At 31.1% G+C, this 12,468-nt stretch overlaps 1 protein-coding gene across 2 annotated transcripts in view; it reads left to right on the top strand.

Annotated features, from left to right (window-relative positions):
• Ogdh (oxoglutarate dehydrogenase Nc73EF) overlaps window positions 1–12,468 on the top strand; it is a 110,061-nt gene that overhangs the window by 46,057 nt on the left and 51,536 nt on the right. For both annotated transcript variants that reach the window (XM_067268752.1, XM_067268750.1), the window contains exon 5: window positions 8,233–8,333. In XM_067268752.1, coding sequence (XP_067124853.1) covers window positions 8,233–8,333 — 101 coding nt within the window. The remainder of the gene's footprint in view (window positions 1–8,232; window positions 8,334–12,468) is intronic.

Genomic DNA, 12,468 nt, shown 5'->3' with positions numbered 1-12,468 from the left:
ACAGTTGATTCCGCTTAATTGGGACATGTTGGAACTAATCCATTTTGGCCCAATTAAGTGGCTGTCCCAATTAAACAAACTAATGATAAATTCTAAAATAAAATATTAATACATAAGTAAATAAATAAGTAGGTAAAAAAATAATAATTAGGTACCTATTTTAATGCTTTATTAAACCAAAATGCATAAAATATTTTACTATAAATTTGCCAGATTCATGACAATAGATAACTGGTTCACATCTCACTAGTGTTGCCAAATATTAGTAGGGATGTACACAAGGGTCGACCATTTGATCTGTTCCTGATCGAATGATCTTTCCTTTCTCCCTTTTTAGTTAAACTGGGTTTGTCCAAAAGCCACCTTAACACAAAAGCCTTTCTTTGAACACAGTTTCTTTTATCTGGAGATGGGCCACTTCAGTGGGCGTGTCCATAGAATCCGCTATCTCCAGATGCTGGTCCCAATGATCAGATGGCTGCTGTCTGAATCTAGATATAATCATGCACACAACACCTTCCAAGAGAACTCTAGATGTCTTTCAATTTGGTCAAGAGACCAAAAAATTGTCTGGGGATCTTTGTCCCTTTGCTTCTAAGGGGATCGTCTGGTCCAATCTGGAGCAGGGTCATTAGCTTGCATTCATGTCTGCCTTAAACAGGATCCTGGTGTGTTACATTCCATTATGCTGATCTCTCCGAAGAAAACCGAACCGTCTGAGTGAAAGACAAAATTGCTTAGTCTGCACCATCCGTTAGGCCTACACACCATTGGTGTACCGTACATAGTGTTGACATATTTTCAGATTTCTAAAATATATCAAAAATTGCTAAATTCCTTTTCTGCTACTGTCCCAATTAAGCGAAAAGTTGTCACAGTTAAGTGTTTAAATTATGTATTAATTTATTAGTTTAGTTTCCATTCTTTGAGATTTGGTCCAATAGAGCAGCTGCCCCAATTAAACAGAATTGACTATTTTGAAATTTTTCAATTTTTTAAAATCAAGTATTAATGCAACAAATAGTTTTTATGTTATTTTTACCAGAGGAATTAACATTATTATTAAATACTTTAGTTCTTTTAAATTATTACCCATTTTTTGTGCTATAGTGTCTAAATATGGTACAGAGTTATTGTAGTTCAATATATTTCCTATGGAGTGCTATGCCTAATTACTGTGAAAAGAAGGGATAGTGGCAGGATAGTATAAAAAAATTAAAAGCTAAACTTCTTAAGGGCAGAACCTCTAGGACAGTTCCCCAGTTTCTTGGCTCTGACGACAGTATTGTCAGAATCAGTATTTCGAAAGAAACCCAAAAATTCTCCATTTATATGTGGATATAAGTGCTCTTATCGTATACCTAAAAGTAAATTTATAATCTTATTCCAGATAAAGTTAATATTGTAACACTATCTCCAAAGAAATTACAGCTAATTTTCTGAAAGAACTATCCCATCATGTCATCTTTGGAAACTGCTTTTTGGCTGATGCAACGACCAGGGAGAGGGAGAAGGCAAATGAGAAGCACTTCTTTTTTGATGCTTCTTGCAATTGGCATGTCTTATAAATGTTTTAATTCCATTGTATTTAACACTAAATGAGGTTCGGCAAATGATACAATGAGCTGATGCATTTGGCAAACTTGGCAATGGAAGAGGGTTCCTGATGATTGGATATGACGAAAAGCGAAGACATTTTAGCTGCTTCCTTGTATTTTTTCTGAGTACTACATAATGTTAAATGGTAGAATGGTGCAGAGTAGTCATGCCCACCAAGTTACATTTGAATTGGTTGTAAACTGTGTTGATGACAGGAACATATGTGCATTTGATATCATTTTTATACAGACAAGTAATAATATTTTTACAAAAATATAAAAGGATTTCCGTTTTAAATTAATACTAATAATTGTTAATACAGAAAGTTTTATGTTCTTTATATTTTTTTTTTTTCCTTCTTTTTTTTTAGTAAGGTTTCTAGTTTTCCATAAATTCAGAATAAAATAGTTTTAAAAAAAATTGTGATTTGAGAACATTTTTTTTCCAAATTAGTTTTTAGTTTTGAAAATATACTGGCTTAATTTTTATATTTTAATAATTACTGAAATGATAATTTTTGGTAAAAATATCCATAACAAATAAATTTATTACAAGTGTATTCAAAAACTTTTACCAATGGGCCAAGATATTAAAATGTACAGGATATAAAGAAATTTATTTAATATTTTACAGAATAATCTCTCAGAGCTTCATTATATTTTCTTAAGCAGTTTTTCCAATTAAAAAAAAATGAAAAAAATTTAAAAATACATATGCTTTTAGAGATTTCAAAAGTTTCTTCAATTCATCTTGTCTGAGTTTATTGACTCAAACTGTTTTTTTTTTTTTTAAAGTTTTTTCATCTTTGGGTAAAGAAAAAAGATGAGAGAAATAGAGCAATTGAGGAGGAATAGAAGTCTCAACTGTTGACTCAAACTTTAAAATGAAAGTTTGAGTCAACAGAACTGACATAAGATTAATCAAAGTAAATTTTACCACCCTTGAAATAAGCTGGTTTTTTAAAATGTTTCTTGAATTGGAAAAATTGTTGGGAGAAGTGTATTAAAACTTTGTGATTACTTTTGAAAATATTAAATAAATTTCTTTGTCCTAATACAATTTGATTTTTTTGATTTATTCCTGGAATTTTTTGAACTTAAATCTTGTAATATTTTAAATTGAAGATGTTTTATTTAAAAGAATTTATTTTACTTTTTTAAAATTCATATCATTTTATTTGGAAAACGGTACATAAAATTGTAAGCATTCATCAAAAATTGACTTAAAATAATAATGGCTAAATTACTGTATTCTAATAAATCATTTTGGAGAGCTTTATGCTGATTATTATATTGATGATATCATGTATCTGTAATTATCAGTAAAGTATCTTAGTTATCAGTAAAATTAAACTGAGTACTAAATATAATATTGAAATACATCATATAAATTAAATATAGCATTGAAAGAAAATAATATATAACCAAGATTAGAAAATTCACAGTAAAAATGGAATATAATTTTAGGAAAAAGAATTATATAAAATATTTTTTTAATAAATAATGAAGGAATAAAAATATTTACATGTTCATCAAAGATACATGACTATCCAAGGCAGTTAGCCAAATATTTGATGCTTTTTCATTGTAAAAACTCAATTGTTCACTAAATTCATGTAACCTAATTTGATCAGAATGTAAGACAGTCAGATGACACTTGAGTATGACAATGGAAGTAGCCATACTTATTATTTTGCAAAAAACTTGTTTCTTTTCATATGAATTCTGAATTGAAAGAATTCAATTCAGAATTCATATTCAATTCAGAATTCATATGAAAAGAAACAATTTTAATGTTTATAATAGTGCTTTAAATTTTTTTGGTCTTGCTATTTTTAATGGATAAATAACTTTAGTTCATTATTTCTTATAAGCCAGACATATTGACTGAAATCCATTCTTCTACTTCGTGAGATCGATCTGGATTTGAATCTGGATCAAATTCAAAGCTTATATCCATTGAACCTATTCCTCACTATTCAGTTACACTGTTGTAAATCTGACTGAACTCTGGTGATGAATTTGTTTGAAGCGGTCCTTTAGTGCCCACAGAGTGAAAATATTAAAAAAGTTAAAACAATGAAGTAAAGTTTTGTTACATTAAAGATTAATATAATATATATGGCTAAATACAGAATAGATAAGAATTTTATGAATTTGAAGTTAAAGTAATAATTAATGCATTTTAAATGAAACATCTTGATTTAAGAAGTTTAATAACCTTATTCAAACTTGTAAGTCTGAATGCTATTACAGATTACCATCATCCGTAGTAAATATTAAGAAGTTTATATTACAAATTTGCTGAGTAAAATAAATAAATATTTGATAAAGTCAATATTTTAGTTATTATTTATTGTAAAAATATTGTATTGATTTTTTAAACTTTAAATTAGAAGATAAATTACATTTAAGTTGTCTTTTATAAAGATTTATCTTTGGCAGTTAACACTTGTAGTTAAATGCAATAACTTTGAACCCAGTCCTCAACATAATTAATATTAGAGCAAAGTGTGTGCTGCTCCTGTGAGGAAGTCACAGTGCCTTAGGGCGGCACAAAATGTTATAAAATTTTTTATAATTTTACTAAATTTAAAAACTATTGGCTATTTTGCTATTTCGCAAATTGTACTTGTTAGAACTTGACATAGGATGCCTTGGGAAAATATGGATTTAGCAAGGGTGCTGAGAATCAAAAAAGTTTGGGAACTACTGTATTAGAGAATAAAATAATATGTATATATTTATTTTATAATTCACCAGCACAATCTTTAAGCTACATAGAATCAAATCATTCACTTCATCTTTAAGCTACATAGAATCAAATTCACTTCATCTTTAAGCTACATAGAATCAAATTACTGAACTGCATAATGGCTTTCAATAGAATATAAAAAAAAAAAATTTTAATCAAGTAAAAAGTTAAAATATTCCAAAAGTAGAATGTTTTAAATTTATATCAATTAAAAATTAGTCTATGAATTAATTAAATATAAAATAAATAAATAAATACATATAAATATATACAAATAAATGTATAATAGATTATACAGATAACAAATTGAAATTTTCTAATAAATGCATTTTATAAACTAACCAAAGTGTGTGCGATTTTATGTATTGTATTATCTATGAATTGGGAATCCCATATACAGTGGTGCCTCATATAACATACTTAATCCGTTCCAGGTGCACGTCCGTTAAGTGAAACGTCCGTTATACGAAACGCATTTTCCCATAGAAATACATGTTAAAACATCTAATTCGTTCTGCAGCATAAAATAACCGTACTGTATCATGAAAAAATGAACACGGGGTGCGTTCTTTTATTCCTCCGCGTAACTCTGCGCGAGCGATATCAGTTTAAAAATTCCTGCGGAACGCGTTCCTAAATTCTGGTGGGAGTGCGCGCCGTCGAATGGCAAAAACGGCCGCTTGTAGCAGTAGTTTACCGTAAAAAGCAACATGGCGTCTTCCATGGTTCAGATAGTTTCGTTTCCGGGTCCATTATGGTGGTTTTATGAATGAAAATTTAAAAATTGTGAAAGCGCAAGTTAGTGCACGCGGTGATGTAAGTGTCTTTACGAATTTTTTTTGAATGGTAGCCGGCATTCTAATTTTTTTTGTGGCTATTTTGAATGCTCTTTCAACAAATAATTCATTTTATGGTTAAATTTTACAATTGGGACTCTTCTTTTGCCTTTAAAAGCTCATATTTTAGAATTATAGATTCCTCCATCACGATACTATCCATAGTGCGAGCGCTGCCATCTTTCTTTCACCGTCGTTTCTAAATGCCTACAAACAGCAGCGCACTCCTGTAGTAGCGGAGACGCAGAGCTCCGCTACTACGTCTCCGGTTACGTTTGTTTAGTATGTTAGGAAAACACTAACGCACCCATGGAGCAGTCGCCAATTATGCCGGAAAGTTCATTGTTCGCAGCCAGTCTGTTGCTCGAGTCACGTAACGGCCAAACAGAAAGTCCGTTATTCGAGGCGTACGTTATACGAGGCACCACTGTATATAGAGAGAGAGATTGCCAGGACATTTGCTACAAACAAAAATGCCACTATCTACCAACTATTACAGAATGAAAAGGATGAACAGGATCTGTCCAGCAATCCCAGAGGTATTTGAGTCAATTCAAGACAACACATTCTATATTCGTTGCACAGGCTGCTTCTCATAACCACCAGGCAGTGCTCATTGGAGAAGAGAGCCTCAGTGGCTGTAGTCTCCATATGAACCAAAGAAAAGAAAGAAAGAAAGACAACATGCTCAATGCCATGAGAGAATGCATACAGTAGGAGTAATAGCCAGGCCTTTAAACATGTAAATAAGTGAGCATGAACATAAGGAAGGGCATCCGAGCTGCTGCATTAGCAACATATGCAACAGTACAGAGATACAGGTTGATTTACATGTAACCAAGATAATTTGATCAACTTCAAACCCGTAGAATTAAAATAACTAGAAATATATATATATTTTTTCTCAAAACTCAATAGATACATAAACTTTAATGATAGAGAGAGTATATAGTATATATAAAGACATGAAGTCAATATATGAGAATCCATAACCAATAAAACAGATCAGGAGTACCTACTTTTTTTAGAAGGGCCACATGAATGAAAAAAAACCACCAAGACAAGTCTGATGGCCAGGTACAGATGATATATTCAAAAATTAAGATCTTTTCATTTCTGGATAATAGCAGGCATAAATAAACGTGAAATTTACAACTGCCTTTACAAAAATATAACATCAAAATTTTGTGGTACTCAATATTAAAGTTTTCTTTAGATATTTGAATGTTGCACAATGAAGTTCAATAATTTGATTTTATATATTTTATTTTCGAAAAACTTTGTTCACAAATATATGTAAAAGCAAAAATAGAAAATATCTCTGGTGTAAACTTCTTAAGATCTTTAAAATTAGCTCTTGACAATCTATAAAAATTTAACCAAATCATATGCAAAAGGTCTATTAATTTTAGTTGATTTTTCAAAATTTTATATACTTTTAACTAATTCAAATGTTGATAAAACATGTTAGTGAAACAAGCTGCAAGGATTGGATAAATATGCATCAGAGACCATGTTTGGCCCACAGGCTATAGGTTAAAGACCTGACGTAGATGACTAATTTATAGACAATACAATACATAAAATCTTACAGGCTTTGATTAATGGTTTATCTTATAAAATGCATTTATTTAGAAAGCTTTATTCAATTTGTTATCTGTGTAAAGTATTATGCATTTATCTGTATATATTTATTTACAGTAGACCTCCCTATAACACGGTAGATACGTTCCGTGTTATATGAATCCATGTTGTATGAGTCACTTTAAATACATGAGCCAATCACAGCCCGGCACATGTGCAGTTTAGGGGATACAGCTGTTTGAAAGGTTTTCTTCCATAAAATTAATCGATTCTGGACTAATTTGACTCAGCATTTCCAAAACACACATAATTTTTTGGGAATAATCCATATAAACTATGCTATAAACAAAAAATTATAGGATTGCTTACCAAGTGGCATCATTCAACGATGCCATTGCTTAAGCTTGTTTTTGTCGCGGAGTGGCTCATCGAATGGCAGACACGTGTTTCTTGATCAGCAAATTTTTCACAGAAAAATAACTTAACTTTGGAGACATCATTAATAAAAATATAATTTTTATGGCCATTGAATAATAAATGTTTTTTAGTAGGTCCAGTGCTCGTTTAAATGCAATGGTTTGTACAATATCCGCTATTGGTCCAGATTTGACCAATCATGTCGCGACATGAGTCGACAATGACATTTTATCGTGTTATACGAGTCTCTTTTAGCGTGTTATACAAACCTGATCGCAATTTTTTCACCGTGTTATACGAATCCGTGTTATATGAACCCGTATTATAGGGGAGTCTACTGTATTTTATATTTTATTATCTCATTAGTTATTTTTTAAATGGTGTAAATTTAAAACATTCTACTTTTTGGAACATTTAACTCTTACTATTAATAAATTCAAATCAAGTTTGTAATTCTATCTTCAAGTTTGTAATTTTACTAAAAGCTGTTATGCTACTGAAAGCTGTTATGTAAAGCTGTTATTCTACTGAAATTTGGTAATTCAATTTCATTTAGCTTGAAGATGGTTTTTAAACAGGGTCAAAAATGTTTGTGATTAAGTGCTGAAATTTTATTCTTCTACTTAATTTACAATTATCCAGTTTGATGGTACATAATATTTTATGTATAAGAGAAGTTTTAGTAATTTTTATTTATATCTTGATATTGTTACATTTAAACATCATAATTATGTATAATTTTAAAAATAGTTTTTAATCATTAATGTAATGGAAACTTTCATTGTAATATATTTTTCTGTTTGTTAAAATACATTACCATATTTTACGGACTATAAGACGCACCTTAATTTTTAAGCAATTTAAAAAAAAAAAATACCTATAAGACACTACGGACTATAAGACGCACCTGAATTTTGGAGGCAATTTTTCGAAGAAAAAAGTGCGTCTTATAGTCCGTAAAATACGGTATATATTTTAATTGGGGAAAAATATAGTTAGAGTCATAGTTTTTATTTTGTGTATATTAACATTTTATTTTTAGAAGAGAAAGATATGGATAGAATGTTCAAATTGCCTCCTACAACCTACATAGGTGGAAAAGAAGATGTTTTACCTCTTCGTGAAATACTGAGAAGATTAGAGGTAAGAAAAATGAGGTTTTTCTTATTCAAATTTATTCACTTTACTATTTTACATGTGATATATATATTCGTCTAACTTCACTCAGACTCTATTAAATCATAAGACAAAAAACACCTTGATGCTGAGAACGTTTAAACTTAATCAAAAACAAACGTTTTCGGCCCACTCCATGAGCCATCGTCAGGCTAACTACATTCGAATACAATTTCGAACAAGCAATTTCAAATTGAAATAAACTACAAAAAAAGAAAAAAAAAGAACTCACGCGCTACGCTGGATAACGTAAACTAAAACTAATATAAACAACCGAAAAATGTGAAATTTATAAGTCCGGCTTAACCAAAAAATGCTTAAATTACAAGGATGCGGCGATTTTACCATCAGCTTGGAAGTTTTTAATTAAAAAAGTCACAGGAATACATTAGATACGGCAAAAGGATTGCCTAGAGAACTATAGACTATAGATTTTTACAATGTACACATGTAATATTGACATATTTTATTTTATTATTTTCTATGTTGTTTATATTAGTTTTAGTTTACGTTATCCAGCGTAGCACGTGAGTTCTTTTTTTTTTTTTTTTTTTTTTTGTAATTTATTTCAATTTGAAATTGCTTGTTCGAAATTGTATTCGAATGTAGTTAGCCTGACGATGGCTCATGGAGTGGGCTGAAAACATTTGTTTTTGATTAAGTTTAAACGTTCTCAGCATCAAGGTGTTTTTTCTCTTATGATATATATATATATATATATATATATATATATATATATATATATATATATATCACCCTTCAGTCACATGTGATATATATATATATCACATGTGACTGAAGGGTCAGCACCTGTTTGATGCCCTGTCAGGACTTACACCACCGTGTCCTGATGACACAGAAGTGAATTAAGTTGAATTTAAAAGTAGGTCACGCAAGCAGCCGCATGAGCGAGCGAGTGGATTCAGATGGAGGCAAGTGAGATAGCGCCTATGGAAGTACTGCACTCAAATACTAGATTTAAAAAAAAATAAACATTTAATAATCACAAAAAAATAGGTTACAGGAAGAGTTACATATATCGTAACATTAGATTAACTGACCTATCTAATGGAGGGGTCATGAAAGAGAGAGAGTTTACATTGGTTCACATGTTGATATAAATACCTGATGGATTGTCTAGTTGGCGTTCGTCCTGACACGAGAGTTTGTCTTCAGTAATGGGGTTGTTGGGCAGACAGTCATAACAGTGGTAGAAACAGTTTGGAAATAGATGATATCCAATGATTTGGCGATATCTTTTAAAGTAAAAGATGATATCCTCATTGTTGATAGGTGATATTCATGGCTGGAGGAGTGTTCGTACAGCAAATAGGCAAGGAATCTGTTATTGTACTATAGGAGGTCCAGAACAGACTAACACGATAGAGGCACGGGGATGACTGACTCATTTGGCTGTCAATGCTGATATATGAACGATATTGCCTGGCTGAGAGGTCAACAGATCATGGAAATGCATTGTTTTCACAGTTGAGAAAGTGCAAATTGATATGTTCTTGGGTAGTAACGAATAATCAACAATGTTAGTTGTCAAAATTACATAAGATTAAAATGGAAAAAGTCTTGTTAAAGTTTGAGTTCTCACATATAACAATTAGCTTTTTGTTTGAAAACCTATAAAGTAGTTTTCTAATCCAAAGGGGTAGGTTCCAACACCCTTAGTGGATACCTGAAACTGCAGATAGTACCAAACTGTATACAGGGTGGGCCAACGAAAACGAAACGGCAGAGTGTTCGTGTTCGTCCAAGCAAATCGCTCGGACAGGTCGATTTTATTCTCGAGGGGACATCTTTTGCTATAAAGTTTTTGCGATTCTGAATACAACAGACAACAAAAATTTTAAAAACTCATTTATTTTGTATTATCTAAACAAACATTTATTTCGAAAAAAAAATGTTTGTTTAGTTAATATTCAGATTCGCAAAAACTTTATTGCATAAGATGTCTCCTCGAGAATAAAATCGACCTGTCTGAGCAATTTGCTTGGACGAACACGAACACTCTGCCGTTTCGTTTTTGTTGGCCCACCCTGTATATATACTATATATTGAGTCATTACAAATGAAATGGCTGTTTCTTTAAATTTAAACTTTCCAGCCTTCTATTTCAACTTTTTTAATGGGACATTGCTGTATGTTTGCAATTGGAAGAGCACACACATAATATGTAATCTCATTTATGAGTTCCACATGTTTAAGAGTACTTTTTCTGATGGCATGGAAAAAAGGAAACTGAATAATTTTCTATTACGAGTATAAGTAGGAATACAATGCAGCCGAAGCAACCTGAAATACCAATAAAACTTTTGGTGAAGATTCTGTGAGTGAGAAGGCCACCAGGCATTGGTTCAAAAAATTTTATTCCAAAAATACAAATTTCAAAAATCAGAATTGAAGAACATTATCAAATCAGAACATCACTTGACTGCTCAGGAAATCATGGAAATGTTGAACATAATGGATGTTATTTAACCATTTTTCAACATCTCAAGCTTGACAAATGGGTATAACATGAACTCAGTGAAAGAAATAAAGAGCATTATTTGGAGGTCTGCAGTTCTGTAATTATTTGTCACAAAAATGAAAGTATTAAAATGAAATTCTTCTCCATCCATCTTATTCTCCAGACATTTTACCAACAGACTCACTTTTTTATACATTTGGACAGTTTTATATCAAGAAAAGTCTTCAAGGAAGAGGACACAATAAAAAGTATTTTTAATGACTTTTTGGCTTCTAATTCTCATGATTTCTATCAAATTGGCATTAATGCTTTTTTATTGCATTGGGGAAGTGTATTAAATTAATTAATGTTGTTGGAGATAATTTTGATTGAATATATAAGTTTTGAATTAAATTAATAAACATTCAAAGTCAGAAGTAAAAATTGGCCATTTCATATGCAACAACCTAATACTATGTTTATTCTTATACACACATATCTATGATAAAGTTTAAATTATAAGTTAGGCACAATAAGAGATTAACAATAATAACTAGCAATTATTTATTTGAGATTATCACAATGCTGGGCTACAATTTTTTATCATATTTTTAATTTATTTAAATAAAAAAAAAAGCAGTTTCTTGTCTATTGTGCCAACCTGTAACCCGTGCCACTTTGGACTTAGACCGTGTTCCCAATGCAAACGGATGAAGTCTCCCTATGCCTTACAGACTTGTCAATGCCACTGTCCCAGGGTCACTTTTGATTGACGATAAATGAACCACGATGCCCAGGACATCTGAACAGCTGATTGTCCTAAAAGAAATTATTTTGTACATAGTGTATGTTTATTTTATGTTAAAATAAACGGTTTTTGTCAGATACTTGTCGTCTGTGTCTCCTCCACCACCATGCATGTACGAATGGACCCTAGACTGTCACTGACATGCAGTTAACTGATTTCCCCTGGAAATCGGCTTCTTACAGAAACCAGCTTCTCTATCATCAAATGTCACAGCATGCCACTGTAAAATAGCCATTGCTTTTATATGCTTTTATTTTGGCTATGCTGATTGTTGTACAACATTCTAATTCTTTTTGCTTTCTGAAATGCTGTAGCCAATTGGATATTATAAGAATATAGAAATTCTGTTTGATAGCCAAGGAGAGATCCTACCTGCTGATGTCATAACCTGGACTTAGGTCCAGGTCAAATTTTTAGCAATCTTTTATGATAGATATGTCAGCATTGTTCCTTTCCACTTATGCTTTTGTTTGAATATTTTTGCAAATGAATATATTATAACACCAACAATTTGATTATAATTAGAATAAAAATGGACAAATATATGTAAAAATGATTAGGCAATTTTAGTTCAGATTTTAAACAATTGTTTAATTGTTAAACTGTGGAAAAGATCCCACTGCAGCATTTCACCCAACTTACCTTAGCTCTTAGCATGGTAACTGTATGTGTGAGATGAAAGTTCTCTTAAATATATATGTAGTTCATAAAGTTGAAAGTGAAACTCACTGCTCTAATGATAAGAACATATCAGACATTTTCTGGCAGAAATTTATAAGTGTCTTCTAGTTAAATGTGAATGTGTGAACAAATATGGCTACTGGTATAGAAAT

The sequence above is a fragment of the Centruroides vittatus genome, unplaced genomic scaffold (genome assembly GCF_030686945.1).
Source record: "Centruroides vittatus isolate TY-2023 unplaced genomic scaffold, ASM3068694v2 contig_3343, whole genome shotgun sequence".
NCBI classification, from domain to species: domain Eukaryota; kingdom Metazoa; phylum Arthropoda; class Arachnida; order Scorpiones; family Buthidae; genus Centruroides; species Centruroides vittatus.
This window is presented reverse-complemented; position numbering and strand designations above follow the sequence as displayed.